General features: G+C 40.1%; 3 protein-coding genes across 3 annotated transcripts; 2 read left to right on the top strand and 1 right to left on the bottom strand.

The window, feature by feature from the left end:
- Positions 1 to 369: 369 nt before the first annotated feature.
- On the top strand, positions 370 to 3,342 carry LOC122073264 (alpha-L-fucosidase 1). The gene is made up of 3 exons (XM_042637815.1): positions 370 to 1,168; positions 1,413 to 1,649; positions 2,268 to 3,342. Exons 1-3 carry the CDS (start codon positions 549 to 551, stop codon positions 3,031 to 3,033), a joined length of 1,623 nt encoding a protein of 540 aa, XP_042493749.1. The 5' UTR covers positions 370 to 548; the 3' UTR covers positions 3,034 to 3,342.
- A 1,725-nt stretch (positions 3,343 to 5,067) lies between these two features.
- LOC122073893 (protein FLOWERING LOCUS D-like) lies at positions 5,068 to 8,540 on the top strand. The gene is made up of 4 exons (XM_042638583.1): positions 5,068 to 7,044; positions 7,146 to 7,904; positions 8,000 to 8,048; positions 8,139 to 8,540. The coding sequence occupies exons 1-4, from the start codon at positions 5,244 to 5,246 to the stop codon at positions 8,188 to 8,190; spliced, it is 2,661 nt and encodes an 886-aa protein (XP_042494517.1). The 5' UTR covers positions 5,068 to 5,243; the 3' UTR covers positions 8,191 to 8,540.
- A 133-nt stretch (positions 8,541 to 8,673) lies between these two features.
- Positions 8,674 to 13,395, bottom strand: LOC122073892 (protein-lysine methyltransferase METTL21D). The gene is made up of 9 exons (XM_042638582.1): positions 13,116 to 13,395; positions 12,706 to 12,772; positions 11,877 to 11,942; positions 11,602 to 11,695; positions 11,296 to 11,412; positions 10,947 to 11,047; positions 9,368 to 9,442; positions 9,189 to 9,281; positions 8,674 to 9,097 (listed from the first exon to the last, which is right to left on the bottom strand). Exons 1-9 carry the CDS (start codon positions 13,127 to 13,129, stop codon positions 8,783 to 8,785), a joined length of 942 nt encoding a protein of 313 aa, XP_042494516.1. The 5' UTR covers positions 13,130 to 13,395; the 3' UTR covers positions 8,674 to 8,782.
- Between the last annotated feature and the right edge of the window lie 960 nt (positions 13,396 to 14,355).

The following is a 14,355-nucleotide window of genomic DNA, read 5'->3' as shown; positions in this document are numbered from 1 at the left end:
ATAAAAGTAAAATATGGTGAAGCAAATATTTTACTTCCTCTACATTATTCTACAGATTTAGATGGGGAGCAATGGATCCTAGAGTAAGCTCTTTGTTTGTTCTTTACTTCCTAAGAAATTCTACCAAAAAGGGAAAACTTCCCAAGAAACAAACTCTATAATTAGATATTTCCCAACTTCATTTATTTTCAGTGTTTTTTTTTACACTGAAGCAAACAAAACCTTAGGCCTTTTCAATTGTAAAATTTCCTTGCAAGTAAAATTTCACTTTATGTAATTTTCATAGTTTTTTTTTTTTTTTTTTTTAAATTTTTGGTAGAATGTAATTTTCATAGTTCACATCAAAACAAACAATGAAAATTCATTTTTGCTTTACAAGAATATTTCCTGGCCGAATGGAACCTTTTGCCCATCCATTGCTATGATTTCTTTCCTCTTTTCACTGGAGTTGACTTGTGTAAATTTGAAGTTGAACAAACCCACTCTGATGCTGCTGATGAAACATCATCCATCTTCGCTCACTCGCTAGCTCTCTGTGAGAATTTGCGATGAGGGAGGAGAGAAATGCTCGAGATCCCACTATCCTAACCACCAAAACCAGAGAACCCATGCCCTACTTTACTGGTATCGTCTTCCTCCTTTTCTCTCTCATTGCAACCACAACAACAACAGCAGAAGCAGCTTCCTCTCTTTCATCTTCTCTCCCAAAACCTCCCCCTCTGCCCATTCTACCTCTGCCCTCTGCGGCCCAGCTCTCATGGCAACTGGGAGATATGGCTATTATCCTGCATTTTGGGACCAACACCTTCACCGATTCTGAATGGGGCACAGGCCACGCCGACCCCTCCATCTTCAACCCTACCAAACTTGATGCCCGCCAATGGGTTCGGGTCGCGAAGAACGCTGGCTTCTCCCGTGTGATTCTCACTGCCAAGCACCATGACGGCTTCTGCCTCTGGCCCTCTGCCTACACCGATTACTCCGTCCGTTCCACCTCTTGGAAGAACGGCAACGGTGACGTTCTAGCTGATTTGGCCGACGCTGCTAGGGAGGCTGGTATCGATTTGGGTGTCTACCTCTCGCCTTGGGATCGTCACGAGACTTCCTATGGCAGGACTTATGAGTATAATGAGCACTATATGGCCCAGATGTCTGAATTGCTCACAGGGTAAGAAATCGTTGAATTTTTCTTTTTGTCCCGGTTAAATCATGGGTTATTGACTCTGTTTCTGAATCTCTTCCCTTCAGAGATTGATCTTGATTAAGTTAATCGTCTGGGTGTTTTAACTACCTGTTTGATTGATGGGATCTCCTACTCTACCCAGTTAGGGAAAATTGGATACTTTTTGAGTTGAAATTCTGAACTTTTGAGCTGTTTAGAAGGCTTTTAGTGACTTTTGATAATGGAACAGATATGGGGAGATCAAGGAGGTATGGTTGGATGGTGCCAAAGCAGAGGGAGAAAAGGATATGGAATACTTCTTTGATTCTTGGTTTGCTCTTATTCATCAGCTGCAACCTGGGGCTGTCATATTTTCAGATGCTGGTCCGGACACCAGGTGGATAGGGGATGAAGCTGGTGTTGCTGGCTCCACTTGCTGGTCCCTTTTCAATCGAAGCTCTGCCAAGATTGGTGACACGGATCCCCAGTGAGTTAACCTCTAACGACTCCACATTCATGTGATGGGTGTGTATTATTTGGTGTTTTCTTGTACTTGAACACAGTATGATGAAATTCCAGCAATTTCTATTAGTTTATGGCTTTCCATCTCTCTCTCTTTCCTTTGCATATCCCCCATTGGGATTTGGAAGTGCAGATTGTTCAGGTTTCAATCTTCTATTCATGAACTGAAAGCATATCATATTCTGTAGGTTTGAATCATTTTAATATAGTGATAAAAATTTACTCCTTAACCTTATTATGAAACCACAAAATCACAGCTTAGAGTGATATTCCCTATTGACTGCCCTGACTTTGTCAGCTTGACAATTGTACTAGAGCAATGGGTGAATTTATCCACTGAAATGATTTGGAAATCTTATTTTCATGTTGGCTCTGTATTAGCCCAATAGTTTCATGTCTTCATTATCTCAATTCTCAAGCCACATTATATGAACAATCATTGATTTTATGAGTGTCATTCAGGAGTGGCATGAGTTCTCAATCTTTCGGGGATCTGTCCCTAATTTTGTGGGATTGCATCAGGAAGTCTCAATCTTTTGGGAATGCTGAGAACTTTGTTCACTTTCCCTTCTATGTTCGACAGGTATTCTCGTGGAGGAGACCCGTATGGTCATGATTGGGTTCCTGCAGAGTGTGATGTATCCATCAGGTCTGGTTGGTTTTGGCATGCTTCGGAGCACCCAAAGTCTGCAATCACTTTGCTTGACATATATTACAATTCAGTGGGACGAAACTGTCTCTTTCTACTAAATGTCCCCCCAAATTCATCAGGTTTGATATCAGAAGAGGACATTCAAGTGCTTGAAGAATTCACCAAAATTCGACAAACCATATTCTCCCATAATTTGGCCAAGAATGCCATTCTGACTGCAAGCAGCCAACGTGGAGGCAAAAGTGATTCTCGGTTTGACCCAATCCATGTCCTTGAAGAAGGCATTTTCACTTATTGGGCACCTGAAGAGTATCAATCTGATTGGGCAATAAATCTGGACTTTGGGGAAGCCTTATCATTTAATGTGTTGCAAGTTCAAGAGCCCATCCATATGGGCCAGCGGATCATTGATTTCCATATTGATATTCATACTAAAGAAGATGAGTGGAAGACAGTAATAAGCGGCACAACTGTGGGATATCGAAGGGTGCTTCGGTTTCTCACTGTAAAATCACAGTATTTGAGGATTGTCTTTGACAAGTCCCGGGCAGATCCACTGATTTCTTTTCTGGGGATTTACTTTGACCCGTTTTCCATTGTGAATGATGCATCCGTTACAAACTCAACGTTGTACTTCAATGGCACTGAAGTTATTCGACTGACAGCTTACAACCATTCTCTCAGTGCCAAGATGTAGATTTTGAATTTGAACTCTATGAAGACATCATTTTTTCTCTTATCCGGAAGTTGTAACACTGGTGCAGTGAAGAGATAGCAGCTCAAGTGATCTTATGTAATTTGATTGTAGTATATCATGCCATTGTTGTTGCCTGATAGGCTTTTTTTTTATTTCATATCAACCATGCAACCATGTTTAATGAGCTCTATTGTGTTAAAATCCTAGGCTTGAAGACTATGAGCTCTGAGTCTGCTGTACTGGAACTTCCATTTCTGTTTTGTTACATTATTGAGTTCTGCAACTTCCAATGGAGTTATCTAATGCAAATCACTTCTAAAAATTATAAATAGATTTTTCACAACAATTTTCTTATAGCATCCTCCAAGAGAAGAGAATCTTTTCCACTTATTGGTGGTTTAGCAATGGCTGCAGGATTCCTTCCCTGAAAATTGACATTTAAATTATGCAAACATTCAATCATACCTACCATCAGCATGAGACTATTTCACTTTTTCTTCACAACCTATCCATGCCATTTCAATCAGTTTCAAGATTTGGAAAAAGAGTTGACATGTTCAGCATCTACCATCTTGAGGCTTTGATAATATGTTGGATATTGGTTAGCAGCATTTGAGTGTATAAAAAAAATCCAGGTTACTAGAAGAAAAGAAGTTTTGAGGGAGTTGCTTAATCAGATTGGATGTTACCTTCAAAAATATAAATAGAAGTAGGATAGTGTAACTAACGGATGTTGGACCTACAACACCAGACAACTTAAGTAATGTGTAATTACACATAATAATGCAGGGTACAAATAAAAGTTGGCTAATATGATGGATTAAAACTTTTAATTGAATAAAATTAGGGCATCAATGGCAAACTACTTGGGGCAACTCCCCACCCCCACCCCCACCCCCCAATAAAAAAAAATAAAATTGAAAAGATTGCAGGATGAAGTCATGACTAATGAGTTAGAACTGTTGGTAATGAATATCACAAGGAAACATTCTTTCAAGTACCTATTGACAATATAAATATGGTATGAAAATACATTCTATAAATAGTTCCAAGAAACTTTTCTATTTTTGCTACTCTTTCATTCTGCAATAACCATTTTCTTTGAAAAAAACCTAAGGTTTAAGGAAGAGTGGTTAAGGCATTAAAAGCCCTTGTTTTCCAAAATTCTCCTTCCATTGACTTGGGACAAAATGCTTTCAAATAGTGTGGAAGATTTCTTTAGAATCTAATGGATAAACAATTTGTGACAACCAAAAAAGGAAAGGACTATCTTTGCGGTGGAAGTAGTAAGAACCCCTAGTTGTATGGTAAGAGTTAGGGTTGAATTTTTTGGATTTGGTGGCTATAATTGATGATTATTTGACCCAAGTGAAACTGTAATAGAAATGATTGGTAATCCTCCCGATTTACTCTGAATGATTTCTTTTGGTATCTCCTGCTAATTGTCAACACCAACATTAGTCATAGTCAGTCTATCCTGGTTCTGGTGTAGAATCCAACATATTGCTCCTCATAAACATTAGTAGCAATTAGTAAGATCAATTATCATGAGCATTGCTACTAAAACCAGCTAGCATACAATGTTGATGCTTGAAATGTTGGGGTTCCATGTAAAAGCAACAATCCCGTATTAAACATGAATAGCTTGATGTGAAGGTTTATAATAACTTGGGCATCTTCTCCTTAATGACTAACTAAAGTTCAACTATTGTTGAGTTCAGTACAATTGAATTGTAGCCAAGACAGTTTTAAAAATAGGTGTCAGCAAAGACCGATTCCATCCCAAATATTCTGATTCGAAGTGGCAGAAATCAGGATCGGTCCTGACCGATTCCCAATCCGATTCAATGAATTTTGTTACCCTGAGCCAAGGCCAATCATGGCCCAATAATAAACTGCCGATAAGAACAGCAAGACCAATTCAGGGCCAGCCTTGGTTGGATTTGGGTCTCCTTGAGGTGGGTCAGAGTTGGGCTCGGGGTCAAGAACATCTTTAAGCCTTGAACGGTTGAGCCCACACCAACGGAGAAAGTACAGTCGTAGAAGGTAGAATAGCAGAAGCCAAGGAGTGAAGGAAATCCCCCTCTCTCTCTCTCTCTCTCTCTCTCTCTCTCTCTTAGCCCAATTCTGTTTTCTGCAGTTGTCAAATTTGGAGCGAGTGTCTTCAATAAGCAATCGTTGCTGGAGGGAGAGTAGGAAAGGAGAAAAAGATGAACCCATCAAATTCCAGTCAAATCCCGGAGCAGAACCAGATAGTTCTTCCCATCCCCATGGAGAACAGTTTCCAGATCATCAACTCACATCCAAACCCTAACCAGCATAATTCAGACCCGATCGCTGACCCTACCCATAACCCTAACCCTAATTCGAATCTACTGCCCTTACTCTCAATCCCCAGAAAGCGAAAGCGAGGCAAGGTTAATCGGAAGCCTTCTTCTTTTCTTCTTCACAACCAGGTTTTCCCGCCACTTTCCTTTCTCAATGGCAACAACGTTAACGGTAATAACGAAGTCGTTTCTTCTTCTTTATCTTCTTCTATCAAATCCTTACCCATCACTTTCGTGGAGAGCTCAACGACTTCTCAAGCGCCTTCTGTCGCTCCGGACATCTCCGAGGAGATCATCGTTATTAACAAAGAAGCGACGGCCGAAGCTCTCATCGCTTTGTCCGCAGGCTTCCCCGCCGATTCACTGACCGACGAGGAAATCGAAGCCGGGATCGTTTCTGTCATCGGAGGGATCGAACAGGTTAATTACATACTAATCCGAAACCACATCCTCACTAAATGGAGAGAAAACGTGTCCACTTGGCTCAGCAAAGAATCCTTCTCCGATTCTATACCCTGGCACTGCGATTCCCTCTTGAATTCCGCCTATAACTACCTGGTTTCTCATGGATACGTTAATTTTGGGGTTGCTCCGGCAATCAAAGAGAAGATTCCGGCAGATGCAACCAAGCCAAACGTGATTGTGATCGGAGCTGGGCTGGCTGGTTTGGCCGCTGCGAGGCAGTTAATGGCGTTTGGGTTTAAGGTGGTCATCTTGGAAGGCAGGAAAAGGGCCGGTGGACGCGTCTACACCAAGAAAATGGAGGGCGCCAACAAAAGCGCCGCTGCAGAATTAGGGGGCAGTGTATTGACTGGTACTCTAGGGAACCCACTTGGGATTTTGGCCAAGCAGCTTTTGTACCCTATGCATAAGGTGAGGGATAAATGCCCGCTTTACAGCCCAGATGGGAAACCAGTTGACCCTGACATAGATTCCAAGGTGGAGACAGCATTCAATCGGCTCTTGGACCAGGCAAGCAGACTTAGGCAGTTGATGGGGGAGGTCTCTGTAGATGTCTCATTGGGTGCAGCATTGGAGACCTTTCGGGAGGTCTACGGGGATGCAGTGAATGCCGAAGAGATGAACTTGTTCCATTGGCATCTTGCGAACTTGGAGTATGCCAATGCCGGTTTGCTTTCGAAGCTCTCATTCGCCTTCTGGGACCAAGACGACCCTTACGATATGGGAGGGGATCACTGTTTCTTGCCGGGAGGAAATGGGAGGCTGGTTCAGGCATTGGCCGAGAACTTGCCCATCCTCTACGAGAAAACCGTGCATACGATCCGATATGGTAGTGAAGGGGTGCAGGTTGTTGCAGGGAACCAGGTTTTTGAAGGCGACATGGCGCTTTGCACTGTCCCACTTGGGGTTCTCAAGAGTGGTTCAATCAAGTTCATTCCTGAGCTGCCTCAGAGGAAGCTCGACGGGATAAAGAGATTAGGATTTGGATTGCTAAACAAGGTGGCTATGCTGTTTCCTCATGTGTTTTGGGGCAGTGATCTTGATACTTTTGGGCACCTTTCAGATGATCCCAGTCGTCGAGGAGAGTTTTTTCTGTTCTACAGCTATGCAACTGTGGCTGGTGGTCCGCTCTTGATTGCTTTAGTTGCAGGAGAAGCTGCTCTCAAGTTTGAGAGCATGGCCCCTACTGATGCTGTGACCCGGGTTCTTCAGATCCTCAAGGGTATGTCTTCTTCCTTCTTCAACCCAGGAAAAGAGGAAAAATTTAGGAGCTGTGCATGATTATGATAAAACAGTATAACACTTAAGAATTGATGCATGCAGGTATTTACGAGCCTCAGGGAATTGATGTGCCAGATCCCATTCAAACTGTCTGCACCAGGTGGGGTAGCGACCCCTTCAGTTTAGGTTCTTATTCAAATGTAGCAGTTGGGGCTTCAGGTGATGATTATGATATCTTGGCAGAAAATGTTGGAGACGGGAGGCTCTTCTTTGCAGGGGAGGCCACAACTAGGAGATACCCTGCAACCATGCATGGGGCCTTCCTGAGTGGTCTAAGGGAAGCTGCTAGCATGGCTAACCATGCCAATGCTCGATCCTTGCAAAGTAAAGTTGAGAGGAGCCCCTCCAAGGATGCTCAGTCTTGTGCTGATTTACTAGCAGATTTATTCAGAGAACCTGATTTAGAATTCGGCAGCTTTGCTGTTATTTTTGGACCCAAGTCTGATCCCAAGTCCATGGCTATCTTGAGGGTCACCTTTGGTGGCCCTAGGAAGAAGAACAATGAAGTATCAAAGCCTGATCAACAGCACTCCAACAAGTTACTTTTTCAGCAGCTCCAATCACATTTTAATCAACAGCAACAGCTCCATGTCTACACATTGTTATCAAGTCAGCAGGTGCTTGAACTGAGAGAGGTGAGGGGAGGAGATGAGACGAGATTGAATTACCTAAGCGAAAAGCTTGGAGTGAAATTGGTGGGCAGGAGAGGTTTGGGATCCGCTGCAGATTCTGTTATTGCTGCCATAAAGGCTGAGAGGGGTAACCGCAGACCCACTTCAACTTCTTTAGCTCTCAAATCAGGTGGGTTTATCAGTTTGTCTAAACTGCAAGGTTTGTTGTGACAGTTACTGATATGGATTAAGGCCAGAAATAATACTTGTTGGTTTCTTCTATAGGAACACCAAAGCAGAAGAAACCCAGTTCTTCCAAGCTCGCATTGGTCAGGTATGAATTGAAAATTTTCATGTAGTTTATTAATTGCTTTGATCATTTTGATACCCTCTTGTACTGATTAATTATTCTGGGTTTCCTCAGAAGGACTAAAGTTGTGAATAGTAACAATGACTCAGCTCCAGTTCCCAGTTGAAACATGTTAGGTGATTCTCATATCAAAGCTAAAGCAAACACTTCCATAAACCATATTTATTAGGTATGAGCAACTTGATCTTTAATCTGTGAAGGACGTGAGTTGGGCCGTGCTAATTTTGAATTGAATTGCAAAGATGAGGCAGCTGTGCAGTTGAGCGGAAGAGTGTAAAATTGTGGTAAAGATGCAGAGGGCTTAAGTTCTTGTAGGGTGCAGTAATAAGCATCTTATTGATACTGAGATCGGCAATGTACATTTAACCATTCAGTTTGTATATCTGTAATCATAAGAACTGTCATATCGATTTTACTCACCAGATAAATAAATGACATTCTTTTTTAGTATTGAAATTGGTAGCTTTAAATTAAGCAAAAGAATGCATGAGCGTGATATTTATATAGCTCCTGGAAGGAAAATGCTTTGACCTCTTCCTGTGGAGAGATGAATTGCCATATTAGGTAAGAATTAAAAAGCTATGTTGGCTGATGTTAAAGACAACTTTGTTATAAACTCACCTCAATCAAAACTTGTTAGCCATTTAAATATCAGAAACATAAGAATGTAAAATGTTAAAGATGCAACACCAAAATTTTTAAGTTATCTTCACATCTCGGAGAAGCCGTGCTGCCATGGATCCATATCTCCTTGCTTCCCAGTCACTGAGCTTCTCATTATTGGGAGCCACAATTGGCTGGCTGTCCTCATTAATTGCCGTAGAACCAGTATCTTCTACTTCCTCCACCTCACTAGAGCTCTCACCATTCTCTTCACTTGCATCACTACCTTCTGCTCTAACCTCACTACTCTTCCCATCAGACAACTGGGCTGTGTTCTCTGAAGACCCTAGTCCAGGCTTTAACCCCATCATAAAAAGTTGGATACTGGCATGTTGATACTTACTATCCATCTGCAAAGACAGAAGTTATTTAGTTCCAGGAGACGAGGCATATGTTTCTGGAAATCAATCTAAAAATGTATATGAGGTTCTGGTCAACTACCTTCCCCTTCGGAATGGTCTTCACGTCAAAGTTGTTCTTCCACATGCGAAGCATTTGTTCATGGACAGTTGTAGACCGAATCTCATATCCCAACTGAATGAAAATTCCAGTGACAAATGAGTGCATCCATGCATATGCTTCTCAAAGTCCAGAAAACAAAACTCCTAAGAAGGGATTACCAGGATTGTGGTTCTAGGTCCAGATAATGATATTATGGTCTTCAAGAGTGGTTCCAAGAGATACTCTGCATAAACCTTAAAATCCAAATTTGAAGAATCAATTTCTCTGCCAGGAGAAAATACTAATATCTGAAGTCGAGATTTTAACCACTGAGAGAGAGAGAGAGAGAGAGGGTGGGGACCCAAAGTCCAAAAAGTTTTAACCACTTTAAGATGATGAAATGACGGAGTAAAAATTCAAGAAACTAGCAATTGGACAACTCGAAACACGTGGGCTGAAGTAAAACAGGCAAGACAATTTTAATGCCTTTGCGACTGTGGAAAGCAGAAGTTAAAGAAAATCAGTTTCTTCTTTTTTTTTTTCGGGCGGGTGGGCCGGAGGGGGGGGGGGGGGCGTAAGAACTAAGAAGTGTCTGGTTGGAGGATTAGAGGACGAAGGGTGAAGTTGAGATTTGATTCCAAGACCTGGCCTGGCCACAACAATCCAAGGTCCTTACCACTGGGGCAAGCAGTACCTTCCACATGAAACCTGTCTAAAATAGTCGTACCATTTAGCAGGATTTTTCAGCTCTATTCCATTTACACCTACAAAAGGAACAGAAATCTCCTGACTTGGCTCTCCAGCAGTGTCTTCTAAATTCATGGTTACCAATGAGACACCCTCACAACTCTACAAAAATTCTCCAAATGCCTCATGCACATGAATTCTTAGGAAATTTGATGAATCTAAAAAGAAAATTTCATGTAGATTTAGCAATTTCAATACCAAAATTAGGTCTTATAAAAACTTGTTCCTTTTCCTAATTTTAGTTTATACACCCAAAGTATTGTGCTTACTGTTTCGGTAGTACTGATGCAATCAATCTCCATGTGTACTTTACAAGATATTCTAGCTACATTATCTTTAAAAAATCGATGGATGCACTAAATTTCACGTCTAAAAACCTACCAGTTTTGAATATGCCAAAATATTTACAGAATAAATACCAATAACCCATGTGGCTAGGTTGCAAAAGGACCAATATGTTTTCATAGAGTGAAGTGGATTTTCCTACCCATTTGATTATTTAAATTATTAGGTGCAATTACCATGCATGCAGAAAGAAAAAATCCAAATTAAAAAAAAAATGCTGATTATTTTCTCAAGGCGTTACCTCTTGACTAGTTAAGAAAGGTCATACCCAGTGCACGACGTTCCTGCCACTGTGGGGGTCTGGGGAGGGTCATAATGTATACAGCCTTACCGCCTCTTAAAAGAGAGTCTGTTTCCCGACTCAAACCCCGTGACTGCTAGGTCGCAATGGATTAACCTTACCATTGCGCCGAGGTTTGCCCTCTCTCCTGACTAGCAAGTTAATGGTGATATATATGATCGGTCTTAATAGTTTCCTAGGAAGGTATTGAGATCTTGCATATTCTAGGTCACCAATGCACAAAGCCTATTGCATGGCCACGCAAAAATCATGGCTATGGCCTGGAACAATGACATGGAACCTCAATGGATGGAGCCAAATAATAGTACAGAACTGAGTTCTGGTTCGAGTAAAATGAGGAAACATAACTCGTGCAATGAACTTACAACATCAGTGCCAATGATATAATCAAATGGAGGATCGACAGTCTTTATATGCTCCTGATTGCCCCAATCCAACTCCATAACTTGAATCGAACCAAATGATGCTACAAAGCAAAGAACTTCAATATAAGCTAACTATATCAGTACCATAACATTCAATGTAAAGCATTTCAAATAACATGCATAACTAAATACTTCTACATTTCAATCTAATTAAAATATGGTTAACCCTTGAAAAACTAGTCCAAGGAGAATATGAAACTATAAATGCCCGATTATAGCAAAAGCTGATTGATCAAAAAGGGATTCAGTTTTGGTAAAACTTTTCCAAATGACAAGTTTCAATGCACACCTGAATCAGGGTTTGTCTGCATGACTCTTGAAGTGTTCCGCTGGATGTTCTTCATTAGTAAAGGCAAAACCTCAACTTGATCCGTAGAAATAACATCACACCCTAGCAACGCCATGCCTGAAAAGAAGAACTCTACATTCAAATCCATTCGGCACCATGCCAAGTAAACTTTTAACCTAGTTCAAGCTAAGGATATCACAGAAATGAAACAATAGGAAGTACACTGAACATATTTGAATCTGAAGACACATAGACATGATCACATAACAGTCATTTAAAAGTAATGAAATGATAGAAGAAGCTCACCAAATCCAGCAACTCCACAACCAGCTCCAAGTTCTATAACACGTTTCCCCTTCAATTTAGTTGGGCAAAACCTACCCTTCCTGCAATTCCTTTCCTGAGTAATTGAAAGCAGATAATAATAAGTGGAACGGTGCTAGCTCACGCTAAATAACGTAAAACTTCTATTTCCTTAGCTCAGAAGGATATTAGCTGATACAGAATATTGCAGGGTCAATTTCCTAATATATGAACAGAAAAAAATGAACCTGACAAGATCATAAAGAACATGGCAGTACCAGAAACTTCGCAAATACAACTGATGAGTCCCATACTGTAGTTCCCAAATGTTTGGAATTAGGATCCTGCCACCAGAGAAATCAAACATCATAAATCACATGAATTTACTGCGGTCAGGGAACAAGATATAAAATAAGAGGAAGAGCAAGCTAACATGCAGAACATAATATTAGATGTCTAAAGGTAAATGAATTTCCTATTACTGGGAGTAAAACATCAATTGGAAGTGTCATTCTAAGAGATTCCATATACACTATAATATTCATAGGAAAAGATGTAGGACCATAAATAAAATAAAATTTCTAACCAAATAACATTAAATCTCACCACTGAAAGTAACATTCTCAAGAGTACCTGGTTAGTTAACCTGTTAATAATGAAGTGTTCTGTGCATATACTGCATAATGCATAAAATCCCATCATGGAAAATCAAGTTGATGGCATGCTGTACTTTAGAACTTAACCATTGCACAAGGGTTTGCTCCTCCACTTTGTAATAGTTTTAGATTGAAAAAGGTGAGAAATTTTCTGCACTTATTACAAACCCATAAACAATAAAAACAAGCCTTGTTTATTGAAACTAAGATCACGACCTTATCATTCATTTTGTATAAATTCTGTAGATGCCTTGTTTGGTAATATTACTATATTATATGCATATGGAGGATCTAACCAGACAGGCTGGTATCATCCAGAATATCAGCTGCAAGGGTTGCATCTCTGTAAAACAACAAACTCCAATGCACTAAAATTTACTAAAATATCTGTACTACTAAAATAACAGAACACCATCCCTAATTTCCACCAAAAGGAGAAACAACTTTGTACCTGAGAAAAATGTAATTGATGGCTCAGAATTTCAAGTATAATTGCCGAGGTACTTGGAGAATTTAACCTAGAAATCCACATTCCATCATAAATTTGAAGTTTAGACAGAATAACATAAAACAATATGGGATATTAAAAGAAAAGAAATTTACATAGAAGAAGGTACAGGTTCATGGAAGCTGGTTTTGCTTCTCAAAACATCGATTTCAAAATGAATGATTCCAACCCAATCAATCATGAATCCATTAAATTAACAGGAAATGAGGATAGAGCAAATTTTGCAGGTATCGCTAAGTAATTACAGAAAAGATTTATAAGTTCGGTCGAAATATAGGATTGGCAGATTAGGATTCGCCTGAGATTTCGTTTCTTGATACCGTAACTTTTGAAAGGTGAATACAGCATATTACCTGTCAGCATCCATTGCAAGCTCCAGTTCTCTTTGGTAGTGAAGAGTGTGAAGGAATCTACGAATCGGAACTTCTTTAGAGCTCGCACTAATTTGAACACTTACCTAGCCCTTTTCATAGTTGCTTTCTGAAATCTTAAGGGTTCTGAGTCGTAGTCGTGTCTCGTTGCCAGGTGTTTTAAGAATCCGCGACTCAGAATTGTTGATCCCAATTACTGGATAAAAACACAAGAATCGTTGGGATATTTTTTGAATCTACCGATTTAAAGCTCTTTACCGATTCGAATGAGATTAGAATCGGTATTGATCGCTTCCGTCCCCAATCTTGTGTTTTAAAACCCTGCTCGTGAATCGTGACTGCAAGAGCAGCAGATCGATCCGGACGGTCCAATGGGGTTCAGCCATGGGCTGACGATTCCAATTGATTCATTTTGAGCTCTGGATGTAGCACTGCCTATAACAAAACTGGAGACAAATCATTCAGTTTGTAGGAAACCACAGTTCAATAATTTAAAACTTGGAATCTAGGATTGAATCAGTCTCTTCTGATTCTGGTTCTGGTTCTGGTTCTGGTTCGGATTGGATCAAGTTAAAATAGGTACAAAATCCTAGAATCTGCTTCTCCAAATCGATCGATCATGACTAAATCCACCAATCCAATTTCAAAATTTAGAATATTGATACAGTTTGGTTCAAAGGATTCGTTAAATTTTTTATTTATTTTTTCACACATTTTGATGAGTCAATATCATATATATTATTTTTCAATAATAAGCCAATATCACATTAAATGGTCCTCTTTCTGGTTCAATGTCGAATTGATCTATGCGTAGGTTCTTTCCCTTCCTTGGCCCATTACGTTTGATGAAACCCCAATTTAGTGGATATAATTTTTCCACCTCCCTCACTCTCCGAGATAAGATTCAATCCCAGGACTTATAGTGGTTACGAGTCATGTATATTATAATTAGATTGCTTAATATCTCAAAAGTTTAAAAAGATTATTTAATCAATCATGTGATACAATTATAGCAGCAGGATGATACTATATAAGGATAAAGGATCAATCTTCCATCTATGCATGCTTCATCATGATCTATGAATCTCAAGCATGGATTTAGTTATTGGTATCGATATTGATATTGATCTTTGTTGATACCAATTTGATCCGGAAAGGATTGGTGCATATTATTCATTTTTGCCCTCAGCTTTTCAGAAAAAGAATGCATTTTACTGTTTTA

This window comes from Macadamia integrifolia, chromosome 3 (assembly GCF_013358625.1).
Source record: "Macadamia integrifolia cultivar HAES 741 chromosome 3, SCU_Mint_v3, whole genome shotgun sequence".
Classification (NCBI taxonomy): Eukaryota; Viridiplantae; Streptophyta; class Magnoliopsida; order Proteales; family Proteaceae; genus Macadamia; species Macadamia integrifolia.
This window is presented reverse-complemented; position numbering and strand designations above follow the sequence as displayed.